The sequence below is a fragment of the Jatropha curcas genome, chromosome 4, assembly GCF_041381405.1.
Source record: "Jatropha curcas cultivar XTBG-Jc1 chromosome 4, XTBG_Jcur_1.0, whole genome shotgun sequence".
Lineage (NCBI taxonomy): Eukaryota > Viridiplantae > Streptophyta > Magnoliopsida > Malpighiales > Euphorbiaceae > Jatropha > Jatropha curcas.
In genome coordinates, this window is record NC_143154.1 from 11,165,769 (window position 1) to 11,179,261 (window position 13,493).

A 13,493-nucleotide genomic window follows, 5' to 3' on the forward strand; every position below is an offset into this window, starting at 1 on the left:
AATTTGTTTTTCCCATAAATTTTCTATAATTATTTAGTACCCATGAATAATTATTTATCAAAGGTTAGAGAAGTAGAGATTATTGTGGAAATTATTTTCTCATGAGCCAATTAACTAATAAAATCAATTTCTCATGATATATTTTGTTTACTATTTGTATTCGTACAAATGAAATATAAATATTTTTCTTTATGTTTATGGGACGTTTACTATAAAAAATCAATATATAATAATTATTGATTGATTAAAATTATATAATATTCACACGATGGAGTCTTATACATGTATAATTTAATATATTAAAATTTGAATATAATAATAAGTTTAATTTTCATTAGTTATGTTATTTTTTTATTTGAATTTAAATTATATTAGGAAGTTTAATATAATTCTATTGGATAAAATAATAAGAAATTATAAGGTATATATTAAATTAGTCGTAGTTCCGCGCTTCATGCGCTAGTATAAATACATTGTTTAAACAATATTATTAAATAATATTATTCTTTATTTTCAATAATAATATTAATAATTAACATGTATTTTTTCATTCAAAAATTAAACATATAAAACGTCTCTTTTTTTTAGACTATTTTTACTCATGATATTAACAATGTATTTAAAAGAAACTAAAAATTTGCAATATTTGATTTTGTGTGTAACATGCAACTCCTCTTACTCAAATTGGTTCAAACTTTTTTTGCTAAAAAAAAATAAAAAGTTCAAAATAACATAAAAATATTAAATATAATTTTAAAAATTATTTCATTAATAAAAAATAATTTTGTTATTAATTAATTAGAAAATAGCTAAAAAATTTAATTTCTGATAGCAACAAATAATGCAACACAAAATAACAATTTAATAAGTAATGCATGTCTAACATTTAGCCGGGTATGCAAGGACGTTTCAAAGTTCACATATAACATTTAGTTATTTAATAATTTTATATATTTATTAATTTTTAAAAAATAAATTACCAATTAAAAAAATATATAAATCAATGAAAGAATAAATTTTAATAAATAGATATAAATTTTTTTAAAATTCATAATTGCCTAGCTATTTGACATTTAAAAGTTCTTACTGGAGATCTATCCACCCTCTTCCTAATTTGACATTTAAAAGTTCTATATGTTGATTTGCCTTATCTTTTAAACATTTTTCATGTTGTTTGTTATATATGCAAATAGAGAGAGAGAGAGAGAGTGATATGATAAAAGATAATTGAGAATCATAATTTATAAAAAATAATAATATAAGCAACTGTAATATACTCTCCCTCTGTTCCATTTTGTTTGCTTGTTGTTCATTTTTTGAATATCCTAAAATGTTTGCAAGGTTTTTAAATTTATATATTTAAACAATTATTTTTTCCAAAATTGTTCATTAAATAAAATTATTTTTATTAATATCTAAATGAGTTAAGGATAAAAAATGAAAAAAATAATTTTTTTGACTAAATTATTAATATGCGTATTTTGTCTAACTATGTAAAAAGATAGGACGAAGAGAGTATTAAAGTAATATTTAAATACCCTTGTGTAAAGGGATGTTTCTAACTAGTTTTTAATATAATTAAATAAAAATAATTATTTAAACAGTTTTTAAATATAGCCGCTTGCCAATTGCGATATTAGGTAAAAATAAAATTTATAAGCGAATTGATGTATTCCAATTATAATTATTATTTTGTTAATTTATGATGATTTAGGCTCTTTTTAGGGAAAAATGACCTCATGAAATTGGTTGTGGCGCCACCCCTTGCAAGGAATCTCCGGAGTATCCTCTGCTGCTGCCGTTTCTTTTATATTTTTATAAAAGCATCGCAATTGCAATACCTTGTTTCTACGGCAACGAAAAAGGAATCCAAAAACGTATCAGTTCAAGAAACATGGGAAAGAAGAGACAGAAGAAAGCAGAACAACAACAAAACCCTAATGTGGCTGAAGCTACTCGTATTCGAATTTCCCAAATACTTGATCATTTCCGGGCTACTAAAGAGCAAGGTATAACAACTTTTCAATTGATTTGGTTAATTCTCTTTGATTAATTTGTTATTTTCATTTTTATAGCATAGTGACTTGACATGGGTTCATTTTGCTTTATCGAAGTTTTTAGCATGTATTATAGCTGAGTCCGCATTTGCTGTTGAACCAAAGAAAAAAAAAAAAGAAATTATGTAAATCAAGTGGGATTGGCTCAGTTCTGGTTTATTTTTTCTTTTTGGATAACTATGACAGGACAACAACCAACTGCTGGCTAATTAAAATTTATACTTATTGTCAAATATTCTGTTAGCCTTCTAGGTGATTGAAGGATGTATTAGTTTCTTGATATTAGTTGATGTTCTGTAGTAATATTTAAGGTAGCTAATTGACCAGAGAATACCCATTGGATGGGAAATTATAGAATAATGTTATTGACTTCTAATGACTCATGCAGCTTCTCTGCTGCTACGCTACTTGTTGTCAATGTTATTGTATTATTTCTTTACCTGTATATTCTTATATTTTTTTAATCATTATATGGATGTTTGGATACTGGATGCAGTTTATACATTTGAAGCTAACTTGTCCAATCGTGAACGTGCTTTGGTGCATCAAGTATGCAGGAAAATGGGTATGAAATCCAAGAGTTATGGGTGAGTGCTGATTGAAGTGTTGATCCTCTGTTTTATAATGAGGAAATTTAATAGTTTGAATAGTTAATGTAGAAGTTTTAACTACAATAGGATGTGTGGATTTGGTTTTTCTGCAATATAAACTCATCTTCTGAGGACTCTCTTTATGATTGTGAACTTCTATGCAGGCGTGGGGATCAACGACGCGTATCTGTTTACAAGACTACTAGGAAGTTTGACCCCGCGAATGCAAAGGAAAGTCTCACGTATGTGACATTTTCAGAAGAATCAAAAATTCTCTTGCAAGAATTATTCATGAACTACCCACCTGAGGATGGAGAGCTTGGTGCAAAAGTATTTGGAAATTATAATGGAAAGGATAGTAAAATACAGGGAAAGAAAGATGATATCTTTAGTATGCCTTCAATGACCAAAGAGGATATAGTGAAGAAGGTGGAATCACTAAATTCTAGAATAGAAAAGGCTGCAAAGTTGAGACAGGTTCTACAAACATGCTGATTTAGAAATTTTTGTTAATTTCCTTGGTTAGGTGCCATAACTTCATTGTTATACTCCTCCTTTGGGGTGCAAGTGAACCAGTGTACTACACAAAAGCTCGTGAACAAGCTTGATAAAAGCTCATTAAAATTTCTTCATTGAGTCAATGGATAAGTTTAAACAAAAAATATCTGAACAAGACAAAAATGTGAAACATATTAAAGTTATATTATTTTGAGATACAATAATAAGAATTAAAGATTGAATTCAATTTACAATACTCATATGTAACTAAACATACCATTTTTTTTGTCAATTTTACGCAAAATATTATAAATAAAATACTTGGTAAAATCCAAACTTTTGTATTTATTATTAGAGAATAGAAATGGATTGAGCTCGATAGTTTATAATTAAACAAGCTTGAAGCAAAAATGTTAAAGCTTAATATAAGCTTGGCTTGAACTTGAGCTTGATTAGAATTATATGAATGATGTTTTAAAATCTTAGAGCTTGACTTAGCTTGGTCTGTTTGCACCCTACTCTTGCATCATTATTGTTCTCTTGCTATCAGAGTTTAAGCTTTGAATTTATGCATTTCAGTGGTGGCTATTGGGAAATTGCTAGCTGTCCATTCCCTTGGAAAGATCTTATAGTTTTCAAATAAGTAGTCTGACAGTGAAAGATTTCTGAGATTCCATTATGTGTGCAGATTGTTGAAGCAAGATCTAAGCTTCCAATTGCATCCTTTAGGGATGTCATTACTTCCAATATAGAGTCTCACCAGGTAATGTCGTCCTTAACTTGGTTTTGAAAAATTTGTTGCTCAGATCAGAGCTGGCATTGCTTATCGCATTCATCCAAAATTTCGTTATGTAGTTGAAAAAGCTTTTGTCTATTACACTTGTTTTTTGCCGACTCATTCAATGTTTTTGTGCTCAAACTCCAGTGCATTTCCCAAAACTTGTTTCTAATTCAGTGTTTCAATGCAGGTTGTTCTCATTTCTGGTGAGACTGGGTGTGGAAAGACTACACAGGTCACCAATTCTTTGCTTTGTTTTCATTATGGTTCACTTAATAAGTTAATATAACTTGTCAGGAGCTGATTTTCATGAAGACCTATTTTCCCCTTATGATATGGTCTTTCTGATTCTGATGGATCAACATGTAGAGAATAGTGCTGCTTGTTCATGTAGTGCAGATGATATATATATATATATATATATATATATATATTGTATCTCATTTAATCTCTAGTTATCAGGTTGAAGAGATTAGTGGCAGGACCATTTGAAGATCTGCCAATTTTCACTTCTTGGCAAGCTAAAAATTGGTTTAAATATGTTTTAATGGCTTGGGATTGTAGATGAGACATCTAGGGTTAGAATGTTGTTACTGTATATTGTGTTATGAAAACTATTGATAGCTGATAGTGTTTGAAGTCTGTATATGAGACAGCAAATTTTTGTAGAATTCAAGACATATGACAACAAGAATAAGAGAAGCACAATAATAAATCCCTAATCTAATGAGGAAAACACTAACGAATCGCTACAATTTCTATTTTCTATATTTATATTATTTTCCTAAAATAAGTACTCCTAAGAACCCTAAGAATAGGATTTCAAAAGTATTATTATTTTATCTATAATGTATTGTAATGTTGCAAAATTAAAAATTTTTGATATTTCAATTGCACAAGATTGTTTCAAAAGAGGGAGGCTGGTCTTTTTTCAATAACATGAGTGCATCATTCTTGCTCAGATTTAACTGATGGGGGAATTTTAGTATTTTCTTTTGCTTATGGAGACAAATATTATTAGATATGAAAATATATAATAATGTAGTAATTTGTAACTTTACATATACTTTGAAGACATAACTATAAATTTGTTCCTTCATGTTCAAATTTTTTTTAGCTAAGTTCCTAAACTTCAAGTTGTAAAGACCATAAATATATTTTGTTTATAACTCTTATTTAAGTGATTAAGGAGCACTGTCCTGTAGTGATATTTTCAAAACAAATCTGCAGTAATAAGCAGAATGATTTAAATTTTAGATATGAAAGCATCTAACCTATACTTCTGGTTAATTGTTATTATATTTTCTACGTATCAATATTGGTATGAGAACTCCTCCATCCCACATATTGAAGCTTTACAAAATTACTAATGGTTGGCTGTGTTGCTGTTAGTTTCTTTCCTCTGTGTGATAAAGCATTGTTCTGAAATAAATTATCAAGCAACATTTTGAGGTCCTTATTTCTTCTTTTTTTTTGTTTTTTGTTTTTTGTTTTTTGTTTTTTTTTTTTTTTTTTGTACCCATTGAAAATGATATAGGTTCCACAATTTCTATTGGACCATATATGGGGGAAAGGTGAAGCCTGTAAAATAGTCTGCACACAACCTCGTCGTATCTCGGCAACTTCAGGTATGCAATGCTTGTTAAGCATGTAAATACCAGCTATTAATTATTAATTTCCTTACATCTTTCTTTCTCTGACTTCATGCTATATAAAATCTTATGCTTCTGGCAATTTATGTTCTAGTTGCTGAAAGAATCTCTAGTGAAAGAGGACAAAGTGTTGGAGATGATGTTGGGTACAAGGTAATTTTTGTAGTTTTTTTTTTGCATGACCAGTATGACCTTGAACTGCATAATTGGATTGGAAAATCACAGGGAGAGAGTGTAACTCTTGGACTTTAAGAGCTCAGTATTAAGTAGCAAAGATATTTGTAGTCATGTTACTTGGATTCCAATTAATATGCAAATATCTATTTTTTTTTTCCTGTTTCTCAATGTATTCTCATTCACCTGGATTCTTGATACTTTTCCTTAATATCCATCATCATAACTTGGACAAGTTGTCTTAGTCAGTGGTAATTATATTTGGAAATTTTGTCGTCATATGAGTTGGTTGCACTGCAGAAAAATAGAGAAATTTGTTTCTTAAGTTTTTCTTATATATTTTTGAACATTTATTGGCAAGTTTCAAATTTCATTGTACCATGATACCTTTACTGACTTAAAACTTTGTTTTACTAGATTCGGCTTGAAAGTAAAGGTGGAAGAAACTCATCAATAGTGTTCTGCACAAATGGGGTTCTGCTGAGGGTGTTGGTTTCCAAGGGTGCTAGTAGGTCAAAAAAGGAAGCTTCCAATAAAATGACCAAGGATGATGTTTCTAACATCACTCACATTATTGTGGTAATTAACTCTCTAGACCAATATATCTGTGTGCCATAATATTTTTTTTTTTTTTTTTTCGGATATCTAACATCATCATGCTTTTACTTACTTGAGATCATTTCCATTTTGACCTGGCATTATTTGATAAATATTTGTCTTTGCTATAGTTGCTAAATATTGTAGCTTAGATATAGTTTGAATTCCCCTGCAAATTCGCATCAAGGTGAACCCAGTTACCTTACCTTTTTGCCTTGCTTTGGTTCTTTCTTTCTTTTTTTTTTTCTAAAAGGCAAAAGAACTTCTGAAATTCTTATGGGAAGGGATGCAGATAACCAGCGCTTTTTTTTGGGTTTTTTTTTTTTTGGGGGGGGGGAGGGTTGGGAGGGGCTGAGAATGTCTGGGAAGGGAAGGGATTAACCGGGGAGGAGGCACACCTTAAGACAGATTTCAAACCAATTGCATGCTAGGTCAATGTGTATACACGTGGCGGACAACCTAGAATGGACTTATCAATCTTGCAGAACCAGCCCTATGTAAAATTATAGTTGCATCTTCATCTTTATCCGGTGCATTCAACTGTTGCACAAAGTTGAATGGACCATGTTTATAGTAATTTATGCTTAATGCTCCACTTGCATTGACACGTGTTTGTGTTATTGCATGGTATTAGACATTAACGTTATTTAATATTTTAGTTGTGCATCTGACCGTTAGTAGTTATTTATTTTTGAATCATACATCTAAGTATTGTTTGATGATGTTAATCGTATTATTTATAAATGTTTCATTACTATGCAATTCAATTAATTTAGTTTTAATTGGTGCCTTTGTATAACAGTACTTTTTTGTAGTTTTAACAAAATAATAAGTATTATATAAAAATTATAAGAAATATACCCCGACACTTATTCACTTTCCATAAGTGTTGCATTTTGTATTCTAGCACCTGAATTTCTTGTGGCTAGGATAAAGCTTTTTGTTGCATTGTTGCAAGAACTGTACCATGTTCTGGCTTTATTTTCATTTGACAGTATTTCTCTCTTTCAATTAACATTCAGCTCTTTCAATAATTCATAAATTATAATAGTAACAAATTTATTTACCAAATGTTGGTTTTGAAATAATGTATTAACTATTTTAAATGGTTAGTTATATGATTACAGAAAGGTAAAACTTACTACTGATGTAGGCAAGAATTTATAATATCTTAAATTTTATTTTATCCACTGCTACTAGTATTGGATTATTCCAATTATTGTGAATGCATGTCACCTAATTGAACATTATTTAGATTTTTAACAAAATAACTTAATTAATTAATACAATAGAAATGGAACAATTGCCATTGAAAGAGAGTGGACATTTTTTTTTGAAAAGAAAGTTAGTTTGAAAGAGAGTGGACATTGATAAGTTATTTTTAGCTTTTCTTTATCATCTTGAAAAAGAATTTCAAGAACTTTACCTTCATTTTCAGCTGACTTTCCATATAAAGTAAAGGATAACTTGTCTAATTTATACCCATTCCCTACATAAAAAGGTCGTTGTGATACTTGGGATTCAAAAATTGACACTAAACATAAGGACAACTCACTCTATAAAGAAAAAAAATATTCACTTTCAACTGTATGTAATTAGAGTTTTTGCTAGTATCCTAAAAAATTATGTTTTTCAAAATATTTTTTATTTTCATTTTTTTCAAACTAACAATCTTTTCCAAAATAAATACTTCAATTAACATTTATGAGTAAGAACTTTAAATTGTAGACTTTTAATTAGTCTACAACTGACCTTAACTAATTAATACTCTCTTTTCAAGAAAAGCTTGTATGCTATTCCTTGGTCAAATGCATAAATTACCCTTATATTTTATACAAAAAGATTTTATGGCATTCTCAACTTTTACTTTGACCTATTGAAGCATTCAACTTATAAAATTGCACGTATTGCACACTTTAGGTTGCAAAGTTTTTCTATTAAATACTTCAATTTTTAAATTTAAATCAATTAAACACTTATTTAATAGTTGAAAAATTTGAAAATTATTGTTCTCAAAATTTTAGTAACCACACATCAAATCCAAAAAACTATTGTTGCTAGTATGAAGAGGCATGCAATTTTACGAAAATTCATAACTTTAGGGACATAATTGGTCCTTCGTAAAGTTTAAGGTGCCACAAGGTTTTTTTATGTAAAATACAAGGGTGAATTTTATATTTTTGTCGCTATTCCTTTTTTGAATTTACTTTTTCTATTTTATCCCTTATTAATTTTTCAATTTAAAAGGTGCAGTTATTATGATATAAAGATATATAAGGGGTATAGAAGAAGAGTGACATTAAAATGACTTTTACATAACATTTATTATGTTTTCTTAATTGTGTGAAAAAGAAAATGGGACTATGTTTTTGGAATGTAGTATGATAGTAAATAAATTGCTTATTTACCCAGTCAGATGCTTTAAGCATGAAGTCATTCAATAACAGCTTGATACGTCTTGATTGATTTATCTTTGATATTCATCTAAAAAAGAACATTTTAATAGCTAGTTAAGATATAAAGACAAGATGTGCTATGGGCCTTCATTTCCATAGTTGTTCCTTGCCATATCAGTAATATGTTTGAGAAAATATCACAGAGATAGAAAAGTTACTTCAACATCGCATTATCTTTCTCTCCCATGTTTCTATTTTTGCATGCATGTTTCTAAGTAATGAATTCTTCAAGAGGTTATTTTGCTTCCAAAGTGGTTCTGTTATGGGAAAGCAAAAAATTGATTTCCTATGCAACCAAAACCAATATTTGGATTGATTTGAGTAGAGACTGCTACTTTTGCTGCTGAGGTGGAGAAGTGAGTAACTTGTAATGATTATGTAATGTTTGGTTAATTTCCCAGAACATCTTTACGAAACTGGATGATTTTTCTGATAGTGTCAAAACTTTGGATTCATATGTCTATATATGTGATGGTGTCCACTTCCAATGATCTCATGTTTGCAGGATGAAATTCATGAAAGGGATCGCTACTCTGATTTTATATTGGCAATAATCAGGTACATGATGGTTGATTTTAAGTTCTCAACTCCATTTAGTTGAGAACTTCAATTTTTTCTCGTAACTGCAAATTGTAATTTGTCCGAATGGGCGAAGTACTTAATAGGTGCTATTATTAATGTGGAGTTATTGTTGTTTTGCTCCATTGTTTTTATTTATACTACTGCCTTTCTATTGTTGGATTATTTTGTCTGATGCTCATTGCTTATTTGCAGAGACATCCTTCCTTCACATCCTCATCTTCGGCTGGTAAGTTCAAGTTCTTAGGTTCTAGATGTGAATTATTGCATCTAATTTCAGCATTGTTTCTTCTATAGTTAGCTGCTAGATTCTGATATTGAATTAACATTCTTCTTCTTCTACCCAACAGATATTGATGAGTGCTACTCTTGATGCTGCACGATTTTCCCAATATTTTGGTGGCTGCCCAATTATTCGTGTTCCTGGGTTCACTTATCCTGTAATATCCTTTTCAAGATGGTCACTAACAATTTATCTTATCTCAGCTTGTAAATTAATCTACTTTTGTATTGTTCAGGTCAAAACTTTCTACTTGGAGGATGTACTTTCTATCATTAAATCTCCAGATGACAATCATATTGATTCTGCTATGCCAGGCGTCCCAAATAAAAGCCCTGAGCTAACAGAGGAAGACAAAGCTGCTTTAGATGAAGCTATCAATTTGGCTTGGACAAATGATGAATTTGATCCCCTATTGGATTTGGTTTCTTCTGAAACGAACCCTAATGTTTATAATTACCTAGATTCCTTACTTGGATTGACTCCATTGATGGTCTTTGCTGGAAAGGGTAGAGTGGTTGATGTTTGCATGCTTCTGTCTTTTGGTGTGAATTGTCATTTACAGGACAAGGATGGGCTAACGGCAATGGACTGGGCAAAACAAGAAAACCAGCAAGAAACTGCTGAAGTAATAAAAAGACATGTTGAAAGTGCCTTGACCGACTCCCTCAAGCAGCAACAACTACTTGATAAATATCTGGAAAAAATTAACCCTGAACTCATTGATGTTGTTCTTATAGAACAGTTGTTAAGGAAAATATGCATTGATTCGAAAGATGGTGCTATCCTCATTTTCCTTCCCGGATGGGATGGTATAAATAAGACTAGGGAGAGGTTACTAGCAAATCCATTTTTCAAAGACTCTTCTAAGTTTGTTATAATTTCTCTCCATTCTATGGTCCCAACCATGGAGCAAAAGAAAGTTTTCAAGCGCCCACCTCAGGGTTGCCGGAAAATCATTCTTTCAACTAATATTGCGGAAAGTGCAATTACCATTGATGATGTTGTCTATGTCATAGATAGTGGTCGAATGAAAGAAAAAAGTTATGATCCTTATCAGAATGTATCAACTCTTCATTCTAACTGGGTGTCGAAAGCAAGTGCAAGGCAGCGCGAAGGACGTGCAGGCCGCTGTCAGCCTGGGATATGCTATCATCTTTATTCAAAACTCCGAGCAGCTTCTTTGCCAGATTTCCAAGTTCCTGAAATTAAGAGAATGCCAATTGAGGAACTTTGTTTGCAAGTAATTTTTTATTGGCTCTTTTTTTCCCTTTGTGAAGCAGGCATGAATTTCATTACCTTGGAACTGTTATTAATAGGATGGAGAAAGATCTCTATTTGGATCATATCTCTCCGTTTCTCTCTCATGTATCTCTATCTATCTGTGGAAAGAATTGGAATCTTTTTCCTTCTATTTTTTCTGTGGAATTTTTTGCTGTCTTAAAACTATATATATATATATATATATATTAAATTTGTTTCCTTTTTCCTCTTATGTACAGGTGAAGTTACTTGATCCCAATTACAAGATAGAAGATTTCTTGCGGAAGACTCTGGACCCTCCAGTTCCAGAGACCATTCATAATGCAATTACTGTTCTTCAGGATATTGGAGCTTTATCATTAGACGAACAACTGACAGAACTAGGAGAGAAGCTAGGCTGCCTACCTGTTCATCCATTGACAAGCAAGATGCTTTTCTTTGCAATATTGATGAATTGCCTTGATCCAGCTTTGACATTGGCATGTGCCTCTGACTATAGAGATCCATTTACCCTTCCTGTGTTGCCAAATGAAAAGAAGAGAGCTATTGCAGCTAAATTTGAGATTGCTTCACTGTATGGTGGCTACAGTGATCAACTAGCAGTTATAGCAGCCTTTGAGTGTTGGAAAAATGCTAAAGCAAGGGGTCAAGAACTGCAGTTTTGTTCTCAATACTTTATATCTCCTGGTATCATGAATATGCTGGATGGTATGCGTAAACAGCTTCAGGCAGAACTAATCCGTAATGGGTTCATTGAGGATGGTGTCTCATGTTGTAATCTGAATGCGCATGACCAAGGAATACTCCATTCTGTCCTTGTTGCTGGTTTGTATCCTATGGTAGGGAGATTCCTTCCGCCCAAAAATGGGAAACGTTTCCACATAGAAACTGCAGTTGGTGGTGCTAAAGTCAGGTTGCATCCTCATTCTCTTAATTATAATAAATTAACATTTAAAAAAGCTGATGACTGCCCTTTGATTGTGTATGATGAGATAACTCGAGGGGATGGGGGCATGCACATAAGGAACTGTACTATTGTTGGGCCACTTCCATTGTTACTGCTTGCAACAGAGATTGTAGTTGCTCCCTCAAAGAATGAAAATGAGGAAGATGATGATGATGATGATGATGGAAGTGATACTGCAGTTGAAGATGAAAGTGATGAGGATTTGATGGAAGTAGATGAAAAATCGGGTGGACACAATGACAAGAAGATCATGTCATCTCCTGATAATTCAGTTACAACAGTTGTTGATCGGTGGCTTTATTTCAGATCAACAGCCCTTGATGTTGCTCAGATTTATTGCTTGAGAGAACGATTATCAGCAGCAATCTTATTCAAAGTAAGTACTCCATTTGTGCTTTCACAAATCTGATGGTTTACATTAGTCTGACACTGGTTAATGTTTTGTAGGTGACCCATCCAAGGAAAACACTTCCTCCAGCTCTAGAGGCTTCAATGTATGCAATTGCTTCTGTTCTGTCTTATGATGGGCTATCTGGAATCCCATTACCTTTGGAATCTGTAGACTCGTTGACATCAATGGTCTATGCAACTGGAATTGACAACTCTCCAGGGAGAAGAGAGGCGATGAACCAGGGCCCAAGTAATTTCCTTAAATCACTAATGAGCCATGGCGCACGGCAGCCTGCTCCTGGTTATCATATAGCCAAATTACCTGCATTCAAGGGGAAGTCAAATGGAAATGAATCATCAAGCTATGATCAAAGACCTCCATTGCATGCTCCTACTTCAGTTGGGTACAATTTGGATAGCCACGGTTCAAGATCAAGGTGGGCTAAGCGACAGCGTGCTAAAGCATCCAAGAAGCAATAGTATACGTTCAGATAAAATTATATGTTGTATACAAGAAAATGAAGCTGCCTTTGCTAGAATAGGTGTAACTGATCAAAATCTTTTAGCTTACATCGAGTCTGGCCTTCTGGAATTACTTCTTCGATCTCATTCGTTAATTAACAATACGACGTTGGCTCGAGCTCTATTATTTTTAATAGACTTAGTTTAGGCAATAGGGAAATTGTTCAGAAAAAAGATCAATTTTGGAAAGATATCTTCTATACGTATGCAGTGTACACTGCATAGAATTAGAATGGAAATGGTAGATGGTTGGACTTGAAAACAGTTTTGGGCATTAAAGTAATTTTATTTCACGTTTTTCTAGGTTATACAATTTATGCAAAGCTTACTAGCCGCTAACCTAATAAGCCTTAAACTCACTCTCTCTCACGTTAACTTTGTACGGTGTGAAAATGAATTGGCGTGTCGAGTTAATACGGATTTGCCTAACACAATATGATTAGGTTTAACATCAATATGATGTATTTAATAATCGTGTTAAATTTGTCTATGAATGTTGACACGTGCGATTTCTGTAATTCGCTTAATATCATAGACAAATTAAGTAGGTCATGTTGATTTGTATACAATCTACTTAACTTGTTTATATTTTTAAAGTTTAATCTATTTAATTCAAACATATTTAATAAATTTTCTTACATAGAATACATATATTCTTCGATATTCATAACTAAAATAAAAAAAATTAAT

General features: G+C 31.6%; 1 protein-coding gene across 1 annotated transcript; it reads left to right on the forward strand.

The window, feature by feature from the left end:
- The first annotated feature begins 1,699 nt into the window (after positions 1–1,699).
- LOC105645327 (DExH-box ATP-dependent RNA helicase DExH6) lies at positions 1,700–13,067 on the forward strand. The gene is made up of 14 exons (XM_012230901.4): positions 1,700–2,009; positions 2,554–2,644; positions 2,812–3,124; positions 3,834–3,908; positions 4,114–4,158; positions 5,461–5,551; positions 5,670–5,728; positions 6,167–6,328; positions 9,308–9,360; positions 9,577–9,610; positions 9,732–9,821; positions 9,900–10,904; positions 11,164–12,267; positions 12,339–13,067. Exons 1-14 carry the CDS (start codon positions 1,895–1,897, stop codon positions 12,759–12,761), a joined length of 3,660 nt encoding a protein of 1,219 aa, XP_012086291.1. The 5' UTR covers positions 1,700–1,894; the 3' UTR covers positions 12,762–13,067.
- The last annotated feature ends 426 nt before the right edge of the window (positions 13,068–13,493 follow it).

Excerpts from the sequence above, each read along its gene's own strand:
- LOC105645327 (XM_012230901.4), top strand. The coding sequence starts at position 1,895 with ATGGGAAAGAAGAGACAGAAGAAAGCAGAACAACAACAAAACCCTAAT. Across the intron at positions 6,329-9,307 it reads ACATCACTCACATTATTGTG|GATGAAATTCATGAAAGGGA; the intron begins GTAATTAACTCT and ends TCATGTTTGCAG. Across the intron at positions 9,822-9,899 it reads TTCCTGGGTTCACTTATCCT|GTCAAAACTTTCTACTTGGA; the intron begins GTAATATCCTTT and ends TGTATTGTTCAG.